The 18,025-nt window shown below is 41.3% G+C and overlaps 1 protein-coding gene across 1 annotated transcript in view; it reads left to right on the forward strand.

Moving 5' to 3' along the window:
• DNAH11 (dynein axonemal heavy chain 11) overlaps window positions 1-18,025 on the forward strand; it is a 331,353-nt gene that overhangs the window by 143,120 nt on the left and 170,208 nt on the right. Inside the window, exons 30-36 of the mRNA XM_056118695.1 lie at window positions 2,190-2,346; window positions 2,477-2,622; window positions 5,377-5,493; window positions 7,793-7,931; window positions 11,173-11,265; window positions 13,395-13,589; window positions 17,689-17,766. Of these exons, the coding sequence (XP_055974670.1) occupies window positions 2,190-2,346; window positions 2,477-2,622; window positions 5,377-5,493; window positions 7,793-7,931; window positions 11,173-11,265; window positions 13,395-13,589; window positions 17,689-17,766 (925 nt within the window). The remainder of the gene's footprint in view (window positions 1-2,189; window positions 2,347-2,476; window positions 2,623-5,376; window positions 5,494-7,792; window positions 7,932-11,172; window positions 11,266-13,394; window positions 13,590-17,688; window positions 17,767-18,025) is intronic.

An 18,025-nucleotide genomic window follows, 5' to 3' on the forward strand; every position in this document is an offset into this window, starting at 1 on the left:
ATGTAGCTGACTAGTTTTTCAACACCCCTTGTTGAAGGGGCTTTCCTTGCTCCATATCATGTTTTTGATTCTTTATCAAAAATTAACTGATCATACACTTGAGGGTATGTCTCAGGATTCTCAACTCGATTCCATCAATCTGGGTCTGTAGTCATTATGCATAGTTGTGAACTTTGTTTTGTCTTTAAGTTCCTTCAGTGCTGTTTGTGAAGATGGCTCCGAAGTTCTTGAGAATGTTGCATCTCCATGAAGCATGGTGGAGTTCCACATTGTTTCCCGTTCTGTCTGTTGTGGTCTCAGGATGCGTCTTTCTCATTCACCATCCTGCCCCCACCAGGGAGTTCTCTGAGGGAGTCAGTTGAGTGTTGCTCGCTTTCTGCCTTCCAGAGCTATCCCAAACAATTTTGTTGTTTCTGTCTAGTTATCTGGGATTTCAGGTTAAGGTTGCAGGGAGACTTACAGTGCCATAGGTCCTGCCTCTCCTCCAGTTGTAATTTGGGGGTCTGTGATTTATTACTACTATGGCTTCCTTAGTGAATCTTTGTGGGAGTAGGTACTTGAAACTAGTATTAAGTTATTATTAGCACGATGTGATTGGGGACAGTCAAGCTACTCCAGAGGCCCTGGGTTCACTGAAGGACTCTTGAGTGCTCCCATGAGGTATGAAGAAGGGAAGTGTCATGCGGCTGCATTGGTGGCTGCACACTTCTGAAACACTAGAGGAATGGTCCTACTGTTGTGATGGCCTGGATCTGAGGAGAGGTGGGGTCAGGGCGAAGTGAAGCTGGGGAGGGAGAGCTGCTCATCTGTATCCCGTGCTAGGGAAGATGCTGCACTGACGGAGCCAGGCACAAGTTTTCCATCATTTACAAGTGTTCTGACCATCACTGATTCTCCTCAGCCTGAATCTTTCCTGCAAAAAGAAGTATTGTCACAATCTAAATATCCATGGTTACATAGGACAAATTTCTAAAATACGTTTTGATATAATAAATTATCATTTATATTTGTCTTATATGTTAAAATAAGCTGCATTATTTGCCTGTTCTGTATGTAAATATACATATTAGCATGTCTCGTCATTTCATGTGTTCATTAGGTAGTAGTTTAATGAAGCGAGCATTTAATTCATTTATTATGCAGGAATTCACTTCAGTTTTTTCCTTTTCTAAACTGTAGTTTGAGATGTAGCCTGCCATAGTAAACAGTGTCGTTGCCTCAAAATTGCAGAAATCTGTATCTAAGCACACTCTGGGGAAATGAAATGAGTAAAGCAGTACATTCTGGGACCTAATCCTAAACCAGAGCAGGTAGGGCACTTGCCTTACATGTGGCTAACCCAGATCCAATCAGCAGCACCCCATATGGTCCCCCGAGCCTCACCAGGAGTGACCCCTGAGTGCAGAGCCAAGAGTAAGCATTGCGCACAGCTGGGTGTGGCCCCCAAAACAGAAAAGCAGTACATTCCTCTTTATTATTTATTTAGGGGTGGAGGTTGGGACCACATGCATAAGTGCTCAGGGATATTGCTGGCTCTTTGCTCAGGATCAGGAGAGGAACCCAGCAGTACTAAGGGAAATGGTGCCAGAGATTTGAACCAGGATCAGCCGCACGCAAGGCAAGCACCTAACCTCCTGTGCTCTCTCCCTCCAGCAGCCCCTCTCTATTATTTAAAAAAAAATATATATATAAATATATATATTTCCCCCTTCTTCCTCTCCTGTTTTGCTAGGTTACTACCAAACCCAGTTGTGGTACTTACATGCTTGCCATGGTTCACAAACTTTCCCTGTGGTGCTGGAGTACATTTTGGCTATTGTGTTTGCTGGAGGTTACACATGTGGTAATGATGCTCCAGAGATCACATATTTTCTTGTGGTTAGGGATCTCCTAAGGCAGTGCCACTAGGACTGCACTGGGATGTGCAGACACTGCAGAGACACCCAGCTCAGAGTCACACGCCGAACCATCCAGGCACTCTGCCCTGTTATTTTTATATACTTCCCACCTAAAAATACAAGTGCTCTCTTAATCTGACTCTTCACCATAAACAAATCATATTTATAACACTGTTTTCTGATACTACCACATTCTTAACCTTAACTTCTAGAACTTTTATGAAGAATTAAGTTGTACCTTTTCCCAGAGGTCTTGTAATAATAGTGTGTATTTTTTTTTATTGCTCAAAGGTGCTATGTAACTTTAACCCAATCACTTCATCTCACTATGAGTGGGGCTCCAGCTGGCCCAGCTGGTACTGGGAAAACAGAAACCACCAAAGATCTTGGACGTGCCCTCGGCATGATGGTCTACGTGTTCAACTGCTCTGAGCAAATGGACTACAAAGTAAGCCAGTTATCAAATGGTATAAAATCCCCTACTCTAACATTGTTTCTCCAGATATGAAAAGACTCACAATAATAGCTGTAAACCCCTGTCTGTTACATCCTTGATGCCTGACTCCTTCATCCTTTAGTCCATAGGGAACATCTATAAGGGACTGGTACAGACAGGAGCTTGGGGCTGCTTTGATGAGTTCAATAGAATTTCTGTGGAAGTTCTGTCCGTGGTAGCAGTGCAGGTGAAAATGATACATGATGCCATCAGAAACAGGAAAGAAAGGTGAGTGAGTGAACGGGGTGACATTTTTTCTCTTGCTACACATGGAAAGAGTAACATGGAACAATGCAGTGAGCTTTATCCTCAGGACTCTATTGCCCTCTCTTTCTTTCTGACTCGTGAAATGGATCAAACAAGAGAAGAATTTAAAGAATCATTATTTTTTTAAAATTTGAAGCTATTCTAAGGAATCCCTCCCCCCATATGATATGGGTTTTTAAGTACTGAATACAAGAAAGGCATGTTACATTACTTTAATATTTTTATTTTTAATGATCACCCTCTGATGCTAAATCTCCAGCTTCATCTCTTGTCACCTTCCAGCAGCATTTGATAAAGTTGGTCCCTCCCTTCTAACGCTTTCTTCCTGTAGACTCTAGGTTAGTCCCCTGGAATCTCCCTCTTTCCCTCCCTCCCAGTTGCTCCCTGTTCCTTTTGTCTTATATAAAGACAAAAGGAAGCGTCCAGCAACTCCTTAAAGGGCTCTGAGGAGTGCGTGGAAAGCATACTTAGTGCCAACCATGTGTTACATGCTGCATCTATATTAAAGGTCTTTTCATTGCTAGTGTTTGATGTCACAGGGTTCAATCACTGGGTTCTTCTCTATCTGTACTCAGTCTCCGGTGATTCTAACTAGACACAGAGCTTTCAACCCCTGTATGCTGTTTACTACCTGATGCACCGGCCACATTTCCCCCCTCACACCTACTTGCCTGAAACTGTTGCCCAAGGAGGCATCTCAAGACTGCACTGATGTCTGAGGCCTGACCAGTCTGTAAACAGAGGCCCCATCTTTGCTCTTTTATTTGTCCCATCTCAGTAAATTACTCCCTCACATTCTTCTAGTAACTTGATTCAAAGGCATTTCAATTATGCCCAAGCCAACCATTTTTCGACATGATGCCACACTCCAAAAGACTAACTGTAACTGCCATCAGGCCTAAGTGACTTAATTCAGGAAGTATGCAGATGTGGTTTACTTTTCATAGTTGTATTGCCTTGGCAGTGTCTGACCTTCCCTTGAATGTGTATATTGCTCGCTTCGCACTCTTATCCATAGGAACTTCTGTTTTCCAGTTAGGGAGAGATTATATAGCCCCTTAGAACTCTGAATCTACTATACAAATTTCCAGTTGTTGTGGTTACATTTGGATGTTTCACCTTCTAGAAAACTCCTTTTTCCGTATTATTTGGGATATCTCTTTCCTGTCACCAGATGTCAATGTCATAACTGCCCTTATTCTGATGCCATGCTAAAAAAGCAAAGTTCTTTCATCTTTTGGTCCCTTGGTTCAATAATCTTATTTTAGTTCACCTCCTTTTTGATATAGAGAATTCTTTTATTTTATGTAACCCAGATGTCCTTTAAGGATTTCCTTATGGAGAGTTCTATAAACTGTTTCATGCAAGGGATTCTGAAATTCTTCATCGTACTTCTCCCTCCATCTTCTCCTCTTTCTACATCTGTGTATGTGGGGGTGTGGGGGGTCAGGTGTACCTTTTCATCTGAGTGTTCACATTTTCATTTTCCCTGGTAACATTTCATGCTTTCATGACTTTTATTATATTTTTATGTAGATTTGTGCATTTTAGAGATAGGACCATGTCCCAACCATAAAGTCTTCCAGCATCTCATGGCTCTCACCCCTCAAGATCCATGCCCCTGCCTTACGGGTCCTGCTTCCTGTTCTAGGGAAGCTGCTGATTCCTTGGCTGCCCAGTTCACTTCTCCAGTCCCTGCTGTCAGCTCTGCCTTGCCTCACTCACAGTTAGGGGACTGAAGATGTTCCTGGTTTTACCTTGATTGCACCTAGTCACTCTTCTCTTCATTATCTAGAATTTATTTAGCAAGCTTGCCAATCAGAGGAAGCCTCATACTACGCTGACAGTTGCTTTCTACTTATCTTTCTGTTTGGTTTCTCCTGCCCCTTCTCATCCTTTTGCTCTGGAATCAATTTGGTATCTGAAAGTCTTTCTGAAAATCTTTTCTTTCCACTGCCTTCATATCATCACAACAACAATCATAACTAATTTATTTTAGGTATTCACCATACTCTGCCATTTCTCTCTCTCTCTTTCTCTGTGTGTGTGTGGTGTGTGTGTGTGTGTGTGTGTGTGTGTACACGCATTATCTTTAAACCCTCATCTAAGCCAATAAGGTAGATGATTATATTATTCCTTGGCCAGCCCCCATTTGGTTTTTCTTTGGTCAGGGTTTGGAAAATTTTGAAGTGTTACAGTGCTCACAGTCTGACTCCACAACTGACCATTGTAACCACAAGCTTATCCACCTCTCAGTGTTAATCAGGAAATGTTTGTTGGATAAGAGGAAGGGAAGGGTAGCAGAAGAGTGAGCAAATAGACAAAGTCTGAACAAGGAGTCCCCTTCTCAGCGTGGACATCTCTGTTTGTCCAGAGTCCCATCAGGCCACATACACTTGCAGCCCACATTGCAGCCACAGCAATAGCAGCATTCATTGACTGTTAAAGGAGTCAGGTCTTCTTTTTATTTTTTTTTTCTTTCTGAAATGTAAACAAATGCGTCCCATATTTGTAAGTCCTTTGTGGGGATGGGGGCGTATTTTTAATAAACAACTTTGAGGCACTCAAAATATGTATGCGTCTGAATTTTTATCAAATTACACCAAATAAACAGCTTCCTAACAATCATTTGCATTTTGCAGTGGTTTGCATTTGTCAGTGAGCATTCAAATTCAATGAACACATTTAATCCCATCAACATTCTTTTTATGGTAGATTTGTATTTCTTGGAGAAGCTATCACACTGAAGCCATCAGTCGGAATATTTATTACTATGAACCCAGGATATGCTGGTCGAACCGAATTACCGGAAAATCTGAAAGCTCTTTTCAGGCAAGTGTTATGCTTTGTTGCTTAGCATCTGGAGCGCTCATGCCACCTAATGTTGGTGGTCTGCACTGTCACACGATTTGTTTTCACCCGAGAAAAGCTAAATTTGGTTAACTAATATTAGTTCTTTGAAATGATAGTTTTAGTAGGAGCCTAAATTTTTCACATTATAGAATATTTGGAAAAGACAAAAAATAAAGAATAAAACATGTAGCATTACAATTCAGAAATGATAGCTATGTATGTTTTTCTAGTCTCTTTTATAATTACTGTTTCATGGAGTTCGTGTTAAGAGAGTAAGCTAAGTGTAATTTTTATTTAGCTCTCATTTTATCTTTTAATGTAAGTAGTTTATCATGCTGTTGTAAAAGCTTTTTAAATATTTTAGGTAGCTCCAAATCAGTCTCTTTCACTTGCCTGTAATTTTCTTATTGATCACCTATTATCTGACATAAAGAATTTGCATTTTTGCTATTTCAGTTTTTTATTATTATAAAAAAGTGAAAAATGAATTATTTTCTCATGGAAAGCTACCTTGTCTCGGACTATTTCCCTAAATGTAGAATTGTCCGATGAATGATCAAAACACTTATTGATGCCCTACTGTCCAAAAATACATGTGTTGGCAAAGAACCTGAGCTTTCCCTTCTGAACCATTTGCATAAAGTCATATTTTAAGTCAGTCACTTTTGTTTAGGTACCATTGTGTATAATGAAATGCACCTGGTCAGTTTACACTTTGTAACAATTTTACTACCATCAAAGCTCAGAACATTCCCTGCCCCCTTTAAGATTTCGTGTACCGCTTCAAAGCAAAGCCCCCATCTCACCCATCAGCTTTTTGTGACTTCTGAGCACAAAGATTGTTCTGTCAAGCTTTCATAAATTTGGTTTAGCTAAGTGCAGCATTGTTTATGTTGGGATGCAAAGTCTGACGGGTAATTTGGATGATAAAAGTCATCTTCCTGAGTGGAGGCAGCGTGGTAAACTGATCCTCACTGACCACCACTGACAAGTATGTACTGTACTTCCTAGAGCAGAGATCTGCTCCTGAGAACATACAGACAGGAATAGCAGCCACCTCCTGGAGAGCTCAGTGAAAATTAAGGGAGAAGCTGCACCGTAAGCTTTTAGTATCCCACATGGAATGAAGACAGTGCTCTGTCAATACTCGTTGTCTGTTACTATAAATATCAAGTAAATGTGCTACATTTTTCTCCTGTTATACTTGATCTTAAGTTTTAGCTTGTGAAAAAGAGTGAAAAGTGTGAGGAAAGTGTGAGGCCAGCTTAGACAGAAACCCTTAATCAATCCTGACGGACTCTGGGGAAATATTTGGGAAGAAACTGTGAAGTAGATGGTCATTATCTACATAAAAACTAGGGGGTAGATATAATTGGAATGTAACATTTACAAAGTCTAGGATAATGGACTTATTCCTGACCTTCCTCTGGCTCCTTCTTAGCATGTGATTTTTATTGAGTGGAAGTTGTTCCGTTCTTGCTGTTGATGGCAATTGTCTCAGGGAGAATTTTCTGCAAGTCCCCTCTTGAAAAGATAGGGAATTTGAAAGTCACATTTTTGTTCATTTAAGACTGTTCATTTAAGACTCACCCTGTTGGCCTCTCACCACAAAGAGGTGGGTTTTCAGAGCTCGAGAGGACTCCTGGTTCTGTTTTTATGCAGTTTTGCGAGGTAATTATTGAGCTCAGTTATGGAAACTAAACTATGTTAACTATTGATTAAAAAAATTACAGTAAAAACCAGGGTGATATAGTCAAATCACTTCCTAATTAATTTCCTCTGTCCACATGAAGCTCAGGTCCCCCCGCCTGTCCCCTAGTGTGTGTTGTTGCACACTTGGGCTCCGCTCTTGGTGCTGTCATCTTGGGGGATTACAGTCAGACATGGTGGGTACCACACTCAGCAAGCACAATTTTCTGGACGGTCATTTGTTAAAGATTTGCCCGCCTAGTGCAGGCCCCGGATGAGTCCTGGGTTTGACCAGAAACCACCAAGGTTCATCTTTACAGCTGCGACCCACACACTAGACATTTCCCAAATGTACCCACAGATGTAGCTTAATCTCTCACCCCTGTGCAGTCACCCGACACTCTGGGACTGTTGTTTCCTCTGTGTCCTGTAACTGCAGGCCCTTTTAAAGTCATGATCAAGGGCCCTACTAGTGGCAACTGACCGGGAGTGGTTACTAGTATGTTGGTTTACATCCATCACTTGATTCCAGCCCTTTGTGTTTATTACTTTATCACCTTTTAAAAAAGAAGGTCATATTTCTTTTCAGACCCTGTGCCATGGTAGCCCCTGACATTGAGCTAATCTGTGAAATCATGCTTGTGGCAGAAGGCTTTGTGGATGCACGTTCCTTAGCCCGAAAGTTTATTACTCTGTACACTCTGTGCAAGGAGCTACTCTCCAAGCAGGTGAGGCGACCTTGGTGACATTTTCTCTGGATTTTTACACTTTTTCTTAGCTGTACTGAGTGACTGGGTTTCCCATATGAGTTTGGAAAATGTATATATATTTTTAATTAAACTTGAAATATCTTAGGTCTAATGTTTAATTTGTACTTCTATAGATTCTAACAGTGGCTATGTGATTTTTCTTTTTAACTTTTCCTGTGCTATAATTATAAATGGAAATGATACCACCTTTTCTGTTAAAAATATTAGATTCTTAAATAGTCAGGTAAAATTGAGTTTCTGAGAAACACCTCAAGAAATGTTATTTTATCATTTTGTTACTGATGTCTTATTTGACAGGTTTGACTTGGCCTTTATTTTTCTCTTAACTTTTTGCTCTACTATTTCTTGATCTCTGAAATGGGTCAGACTTGTATATTCTTTACCGTCCTTCACTGGTTTCCAAGTAGGAAGTACTGATGTGTCACAAAAATGTTATAGGTATCAGCATTCCTATTTTTAAACTCTAACTTTGTTTTTAAACTCTAACTTTTACTTCAGTCTTTAGGTGTCCTTTCAGTAATTCTGGTGGTATTCCTCTGTAGGTGTTCCAGGATAAAAGTTTAAAATATCACATCTATAGCTACATGGCGCCTAGGCTGCCAACATACTCATTTTAAATTTCCCATAGTGTGGGTGAAACTTGGAAACTGAGAGATAATTCATGTTGTCATTATGATTAGTGTGAATTTACATTATAGGAGGAAATTGTGTCATATATAATAATAAGGCAAAACATTTACTACAATATCATGCAATTAAAACACCATACCAAATTGTAGGTGCAATGTATAATTTAATGTATTATAAATTTTGCATTAGAGTATTTTAAGGACACACAAAGTGATATGGCATTACTTTATAATATTTTGTTTTATTAGCATTGTTATTTTTATTTTGCACTTTGGGCCCCAGTCAATGATGCTCAGGACTTACTCCTGGCTCTGACTGAGGGGGTCACTCCTGGTGATGTCAGGGGGTCATATGCAGTGTCGAGGCTCAACAACATACCAGGCGAGCACCTACATTATGGCTTTTAGCATTTGTCTCTGGGTAATTGTGAACACTTAAAATTTTTCTACTTTTTCTTATTTGTAATATTCTTTTTCCCTGCAATGATTCCATTTTAAAATGTGAAAAAAAGTATAAGAAAAAAAAGATTACTGAATGCAGAAAACATGTAGTTGCACAGTTTCCATCCCCATTAATATGAGTTAAGCGTTCATTGTGGACTTACTGTATCTAGAGAACTTGTTTATATTTTCAGAAGGAGGTTAGACACAGAACAAGTGAAACAAATTCTAAGGTTTGTGATTTCGAAGAAGTTATTAAGAAAATCAAGTTTTCATGAAAAAATGTTGAAGAAGATCAAGACTGAAAAACATAGCCTTAAGGAAGAAAGAGACCAATATTTATGGAAGAGAAGTAGTGTGATATCTTTTCAGATTTTTACAAGTTTCTGAATATGCTCTTCTTTGCTTTAGTTTATAGAAGCGGAAACTTATTTATTTTATTTTCAAAGAGTTGTTCACAGTTTGATTACATTCAATATTTCAACTCCAGTCCCACCACAATTACACCTTCCCACCATCGTTATTTCGAATTTTTCCATCACCACCCAAACCTGTCCCAAAGGCAGATGAAGTTGAAACTTACTGAAGCAATATAAGTCCACAGCTAGTAAGTGGTGTGAGGAAGATTTGAGTTCAGTTTGTTTTAATTCTGTCGGGTGAATGGGGCCATTTGTAGACAGTTATAAAAATAGATATAGGAGATATTGGGGTAAAGATGGAACAAGCAGGACTAAAGGTCCCCAACTTAGCCGTGATGAATGTGATGGGGGTGAAGAAAAATCTATTAGCCACAATAGAATTGCTGAGTTAAGAATTAATGCACTCCTTTATTTCCAAGCTACAGAAAGGGGCTTTAAAAGAATCAGTGCTTTTTCTTTTTGATCCAAAGAATAGCAGAATAAAAATGGTGAAAGTTATTTTAACATAGAAATGTTTTAGGAGAGTCCCCAAAATCTCTTACATCTGTGCCTTGCATTTCTTCTACATTCTCTCCCTTTATAGTATTAGTGCAGTAGCTAAGTCTCTCATCCTCTGCCCCACAACCTATTTTCCTGGTCTCCAATTTCTGGTTCATCACCTGCCTGTTTCTCACCTCCCCAAATCCTGTCTCCTTCTACAGCCAGTGACTTTCAGATGACTTTTTCCATGACCTACAGTGAAAAACACTTTTTCTTTTGACCAGGCACATACACACAGAGATGTACACGATAGAACCATTTTTTTTACCAAATACTTCCTGATATTATTATTTGCAATGTACTCTGATTTTTTCCATTCTATTCGGTTCTGTGCTATTACCAATAAAATGATGGTCAAGATCCACTAAATCAGTTTTCTTATCCACTCGTATATTGCAGGGCACATTCATACATGTATATATTGCTTTACTGCCCATAAAGCATGAACTCCGTTTGCTCCCATAACAACCTTGGGAGTAAAGTAGATGCTCTCATTTATAGATGGTGATCCTGGAGCATGGAGAGGCTTAGCGGCTTCCCCACTTACAAGCAGAGACAGCAGGGAGGGTGGTTGCTGTGGGGATAGCTGAAAGGCTCCTGCTTAATTCAGTCTGCATTTGCAGAGCATGTCACTGTGAACTATGCTAGCACCTAGAAGACAAAAGTGAGTAAACTAGGGGCTCTGTCCACCAGGAGGTGAGACCCTGTGAGAGGAATCTTCACAGAAATATGTGAATGAGTCAATGAGTTTTAACAGTCTGTTCAGTTCCTGTGCTGGCTGAAGCCTCCATGCAGTGAAGAAGAAGGGAAATTAAATGTATGAGCTTGTCAAAGGTGGAACTGCAGGACTCTTGGGGGCAACAGGAGAACTGTATTATGGTAGGAAAACAGAATAGGGAAGTGATTGAACTCTTGAGTCAGTGGGTTTATTGAGTGAAGAGCAAGAGAGACAAAACATTTTGGACCAGTAACACACAAAATGCTGTGGAAAGAAGTGGAAGGACACTGAAGGATGGGGTCTTGACAGACTCCAAGGGACTGTATCACAGGCACTTGGGTTTCTCCAAAATCTTCTGTTCTAGCGTTTGGCTTTTTCCTCTAGAAAGGAAATCTTAAGTGTTACCTTTCATAAAGTTGTTGAGAAAATATGCCTTGTGTTTTGATTTCTAGGATCATTATGACTGGGGACTCCGTGCTATTAAATCTGTCTTGGTGGTAGCTGGCTCCCTGAAACGTGGAGATAAAAATCGGCCAGAAGACCAGGTACTGCACTCTTAGCAGGATTTTGTCGATTGAGTAGTGAAGCTACTTCCTAAACACAAAGTATATGCCTGGAGGGTGGGTCATGTCTAGGGTTACATTTAAAAAATGTAACATCTATTTTAATAGCTATTTTGGAGACTGGCATTTCTTTAAAAAGCGTATAAGTCTTCTTAAGTACAAAGATATGAATTTGAAAAGAAAATGTGATTTTGTAAGTACTTGTAAAATATCAGTGACAAAAATAATTTTGATAAGCAAATAATTCAGCAGTCACTGATTGCTTCTAAGGAACATTTTTAAAAATCTGAATATGTAAGTTGGGGTGGTAATCCTGAAAAAAAAAAGAGGGAAATCTACTGAAAGTATGTCCATTATATGGGATGAGAAGTGGATGTGAAAAATGGAATAAGGATGGTCATCCAACACCACTGTTAACTCGGTTGATCAGAAGTACTAGAGATAGAACATATCATTTAAAATTACTTATTAAATGCCATTTGTTCAACAAAGATATTAAAAAATAATCATTATCACTGTATCACTGTCATCCTGTTATTCATTGTTTTGCTCAATGGGCATCAGTCTGCATTCGTCCTAGCCCTAAGATTTTAATAGCCACTCCTTTCTCATTCCTCCCAATGGTCCCACATTGAAGGCTCTTTCAGGGTCAGGGGAATGAGATACATCATTGTTACTGTTTGTGGCATATCGAATACACCACGGGAGTGTACCAGGCTCTGCCCTGTGGGCAGGATACTCTAGGTAGCTTGCCAGGTTCTCTGAGAAGGAGAACTAAACTATAAGAGGTTGCAAGGTCGCATATGTAGCTGCGGGCTTCCGGGAGCTTTGTCTTATAGTCTCTGAATCTTGGCTGTTGATGGGATTTCATGGCGCTGGGGGCAGTTTGTAGGTGTAACTGCCTAGCTACTGGAAAATGGGGGATCTGGGTGGAGGACTCCCAGTTCCAATCTGAGCAGGGTTGGAGATCTCAGCCCCGGGACCCATGTACCTGGGTTCCTCTGCCTGTTCCTTCATGCAGGCAGAGTCTCCTGCCCTCTCACCAGGCTGTCTTCACCGGGGCCCCTTGGAGGGGGGTGGGTTGAGTTTCCCTCCCCACCCCAAGCAGAGCCCCAGCAGCCAAAGGCCTCCCCTACCCAGCCACAGCCATGCTCAAGGACACTCTCCACATGCTCGGACGAGCCTCATACATAAAGGAATTATATAAATATAATTTTAAAACAATATTTAAAATTAAAATAATTTTGGGCTGGAGCGATAGCACAGTAGGTAGGGCGTTTGCCTTGCATGTGGCTAACCCAGGCTCGATCCCCAGCTTCCTATATGGTCCCCTGAATCACCAGGAGTAATTCCTGAGTGCATGAGCCAGGAGTAACCCCTGTGCATCGCCAAGTGTGACCCAAAGAGCAAAAACAAATAATTAAAATAATTTTAATCAGATTTTACTATCCTTCCTGTAAAGAAATAATAATGACCACATCACATACTTTTGTTGAAAGAATTTATGATGTGAATTTTCTACTTTTCCAATATTTCTCTCTCTTCCTCTCACAATCAGTGATTGGGTTAGGACAAGTTGCATTTATTTGTTCTTTTGCTGGCGATTTGGTGCTGAAATGCTTAACCTTTTTCTGTAAAAACAATCCTGATGCTTAAGTTACTGCTTTACAAATCTACAGCCCTCTTAGGTTTTCAGCCAATATAGAACAAAAACAAAAACTAAAATTAGTTCAGTATCATGCTGAGACTCTCAGAGAGTACTTTGAATGTAATGATCTGGTAGGCCTGGTTAATCTGTATCCTGGAGCATAAGGATTAACAAGAAAAGGGCCCCTTTTCAAAATCAAACATCATTGGTAGGAAAGAACTTGCCAACTTTAGTCAGGCTTGTTCATGGTATAGGCAGAGCCTTTTCACATTCAGATTGGTGAGCTTGTAAACAGGTATTTAACCTCCCTATGAATAAAATGCAGACTGCATTTCTCCTGGAGAACCTTATTTATAGCTCAAGAGTCAGCTATGAGGATTCAGTTAACATCTCTAACTGATGAGGTTTTTTGTTAGGCCTTGCATAGATCGTTTTTATAAAGAATTTTCTGTCCTGATTCTAGGTACTCATGAGAGCGTTAAGGGACTTCAATATGCCCAAGATAGTAACAGATGACATCCCTGTGTTTCTGGGCCTGGTTAGTGACCTGTTTCCAGCCCTGAGTGTGCCGCGGAGGAGGGCCCTACATTTGGAACAGATGGTCAAACAGTCCACGCTGGAGCTGCGCCTGCAGCCAGAGGAGAACTTCATCCTCAAAGTAAAGATGCATTTGCCTGGGTCCTCTGCCCTTGGGATGGGCAGAGTCAATAGCTGTTGTGGGTTTTTTGTTGGGTTTTAATTTTTGACTTTTTGGCTCATACCTGGTGATACTTGGAGTTTACTCCTGGCTCTGCACTCAGGAATTACTCCTGGTGATGTTCGGAGGGACCACATGGGATGCCAGGGATTGAACCCAGGTTGGCCATAGGCAAAGCAAAGGCCCTACCCGCTGTACTATCGCTTCGGCCCTTTGATAATTATTAAGTGACATTGTAGTACAGTGGTTTTCAACTGCTGTGCCTTGGACTGTGCTGGTCCATGGGTATAAAATAGTTGAGAACTATGGACGAGGTAAAGTGACCTTAATTCTATTTCTTTATATCCTTAAAGGCATTCTTCTATGATTGGTTTTACTGTAGTCAATATAAATAAATGTTTTGTACTGCCAGTTCATGGGAAGATAAAAGTATGGATATGATGAAATCATGATTTTTAAATAAAAATATGCTTTTCATTAAGTCCTAAATTATCTTGGTGACAAGCACCAAAAATTGATTTTGCTCTTTTTTCTCCATTTTGGAGAGAATTAGAAGTAAGATCATTAGTACATTCTTTTAAATGGGGCTAGAGAAAGAGGGTGGAGGTGGATAAATGCCTAAATATGTGATGACATCAATTTTGTTAAAGGCTTGTGCATACATAGGCTCAATATGGGTATAGTGATGCATGAAAAGTAAAACACACATGAAGTATCTAGACTTTATTCATTTGTCAGTGATAACTGCCCTGGCACTGTTTTTGTTCCACACCTCACTTATCACTTAATCACTTAACTTCCCGTTAGTCGTCGATTTGCTCGAGCGGGCGCCAGCAACGTCTCCATTTGTCCCTGTCGCGTGCTAGTGTAGCCCAATGGAATCTGTTCGCTCTGGGAACATGAAGAGCCTCAAACTGATCGTTCATGATCTTGACAAAGAAGTCTGACCATCTGGTAGGTGGGTGGCCCCGCGGTCTTTTGACATCCCGTGGAATCCAGTCGGTAACAGTTCTAGTCCAGCGGTCGTCTTTAAATCTCATTACGTGACCAGCCCATCTGATTTTTGACACCTTGGCAAATGAGAGGACGTCCCTGATTCTTGATCATCACGGATGTCAGAACTCCGGATTCTTTCTCTCATTTGAGTGAAACATGATATTCCAAGCATAGCTCTTTCTATTCTTCTTTGGGAGACCTGAATAGCATTCTCATCTTGTTTGCGTAGGGCCCAGGTCTCTGAGGCATATGTTAATGCAGGAAGAACAGTGGAATCAAAGAGATGTGCCCGGAGCTGGAGGTTCTTCGTCCTCTTAGTTATTTCTTCAACGTTCTTAAAGGCGTTCCAAGCTGCTCTCTTCCTCCTGCGCAGCTCGGGTGCCAGGTCATTTGTCATGTTAACTTCTCAACCTAGGTACACATAGCTGATGCATTTGGAGATGGTCATTCCCTTGAGAGCGAATGGGGCGTCAGGAACGAGGCTGTTTCTCATAAACATTGTCTTCGTAAGATTCAGCTGTAGTCCTACCTTTCCACACTCACGGTCAAAGTTGGCCAGCATTTGTGCCGCTTGGCTGATGTTTGGTGTTATTAAAACAATGTCATCAGCAAAGCGGAGGTGGTGTAGTTGCCGACCATCTATCTTCACTCCCATTCCTTCCCATTCCAGTCGTCGCATGATGTTCTCGAGGGTGGCACTGAAGAGTTTCGGTGAAATGGTATCACCCTGCCGAACCCCTCTCTTGACATCAACCATCACTTCTTTGTAGAATGGTGAGATCCTGGTAGTGAATCCGCAATACAGCTCATGGAGGATTTTGATGTATTGGGCTTGAATGCCCTGATTGGCTAGGGCTTCAATGACCACTTCTGTCTCAACAGAATCAAAGGTCTTCTTTAAATCAATGAACGTTAAACAGAGCAGCATCTTGAACTCCCAAGAAACCTCAATGAGCTTGGTTATTGTGTGGATATGGTCGATGGTGCTGAATCCTTTGCGGAACCCGGCTTGCTCACATGGTTGTCCTTCATCTAGTGTTCTGCCAATCCTATTTAGGATGACTCGAGTGAACAACTTGTAGATGACAGACAATAGGCAGATCGGGTGATAGTTGCCAATGTCATGGATGTCTCCCTTCTTGAACAGTAGTACGGTCCTGCTGGTTTTCCATTGGGATGGAACCTTGCATTCAGACAGGTAGCGAGTGAAGAGCCGAGCCAGTGTATTGATGAGTACTGACGGCAGGTTCTTCAGGTGTTCAGGTCTGACCTTGTCTGGGCCGACTGCTGTTTGTTTCTTTACCGATGAAATGGCATGTTGGATTTCAGAAGGTAGGACGTTGGGAACAACATATCCATCCTGTGGAATTTGGTATGTCGGCAAGTGGACATGGCTATCGGAGAGATTTGAGTAGAAGTCATGGATAATCTTCTCCATTGCCGTTCTGGAGGATGTGATGGATCCATCAGGACGTCGGAGGGCAGTCATCTTGGTCTTGTAGCTGGCGAAGGACAGGCGGGCGTTACGAATACTTTTCCCAGCTTCTGCCGCATCTACCAGTACTTCTGCTCTTCTCTCTTTGAGGTCTTCCTTGATCGCATCTCTGCACTGCTTTGCGAGCTCGGACGTTAGCTTGCGGTTGCCTGAGGCATGCGCCAAACCACGCTGGCAAATTAGCTCAAGAGATTTCGAAGACAAGCGTTTTTTTGTGGCTATCTCTCTCTTGGCATTCCTCGCACATTCATGGAGGTGGTGAACCAGTCGATCGTATTCTTCGTCAATGTTGTCAACAATGGCATCTTCCCATGTTGCCGCAATAGTGCCAAAGAGTTCCCAGTTGGTGGTCATTCTGGGAGTTCTCTTTTTGAACTTTGCAGCCCTTTCTCCCCGCTCTGTGAAGTAGAATTTTGCACGAAGGAGACGGTGGTCCGATCCTGTTCGAAATTTTGGGACAACAGCAACATCGGTCAGGCAAAACCGTCGATTGAATATGATGTGGTCTATTTCATTGTGGAACCCTCTACTAGGAGACTCCTATGTCCAACGTTTAGATTCTGCCTTCTGGAACTGTGAGTTACCATGGATAGTCTTGGTCGACATGATGAACTCAGACAGTCTCTCACCCTGTTCGTTCCATTCTAGGCCATGGGTCCCAATGTGAAGTTCTTCAGCTGATCTTCTCGGTCCTATCTTGGCATTAAAATCACCCACAATGATCTTGTAGAAGGTGTGGTCTTCTTTATAGAACTTCTCCAGCTCCATGTAGAACTTCTCAATTTCTCTTTCATCATAATGAGATGTTGGTGCATAGACAACGAAGATAGAAACTGCAGGCAGTGAGCCACATCTATTCAAATGTAAACGTCTGATTCAGGTTGTTAGGCATTCGAATGAATCAATGCTCATGGCCAAGTTTGTGTTGACAAGGACACCGACACCTCCGACACCTTGTTTATCGCATGTTCCGAGGAACAATTCTTCTCCAGTGTCGAAAACGGCATGGTGAGATTCGTGCCTTCTTGTCTCAGTCAGACCAATGATGTCATACTTGATCATTCGCGCTTGTACCATCAGGTCCTCGATGGATGCATCTGATGCTAGCGTACGTGCATTGAAAGTACAGATGATCATTTTTGTCTTCCTTCATTGTGGCAGCCTAGTTCGGCCTTGAGATTTTGTCGGCCTCTCCTTTCTCATCCTTCTCAGTGCTGCCATGTTGGTGAAGCCTTCAGGGTCAGGTGAATGAGACCAGTTGTAGTTACTGGTTCTACACCTCAGAAAGACATATTGATTTTGACAGTAATTTCTGCCATGTGCCTGGAAATTTTTTATTGCAATTCCACTAGGTCAGTGATTTTTCTGTGCCTTGGCTTTTCGTCATCCTCATTCACGTGTTCTGTGCTGGGAGATACAGAAGAAACTTTTCTTGGCACTTGTCATCTCTTTGAACTTTTCCAGAACTTAATATTGTCAGTTGGAGCTGTCTTGGGTTGCAGGAAATAATCATGTAAAAATGAGTGGATATTTCTTTTCAAATCACTAACTAACTCATTAAATCTGCAGGTTGTCCAGCTTGAAGAACTATTGGCCGTGAGACACTCGGTTTTTGTGGTTGGAAATGCAGGCACAGGAAAGAGTAAGGTACAGTCTATTGCCGTTAGTGCTCAGCCATGGGAGAAATGTTGTGTAGGTGAGCTTTGTTTTAATGCTACTCAATGAGATCCACTAAAAGATTCAGTTAGAATCAGAAACTCTTGGTTCAGTTGACAATTTTTTTTCTTTATACTGAAGGAGTAGCAGAAAGAGTAACAAATGGAACATTGCATTCCAATAAGAGAAATTTCTTCTTTCTGCTCAAGCTGGAGATTTGGCTTCCCACATACTATCCTTTGCATCCTCT

Source organism: Sorex fumeus, unplaced genomic scaffold, assembly GCF_029834395.1.
Source record: "Sorex fumeus unplaced genomic scaffold, SorFum_2.1 ptg000037l, whole genome shotgun sequence".
Classification (NCBI taxonomy): domain Eukaryota; kingdom Metazoa; phylum Chordata; class Mammalia; order Eulipotyphla; family Soricidae; genus Sorex; species Sorex fumeus.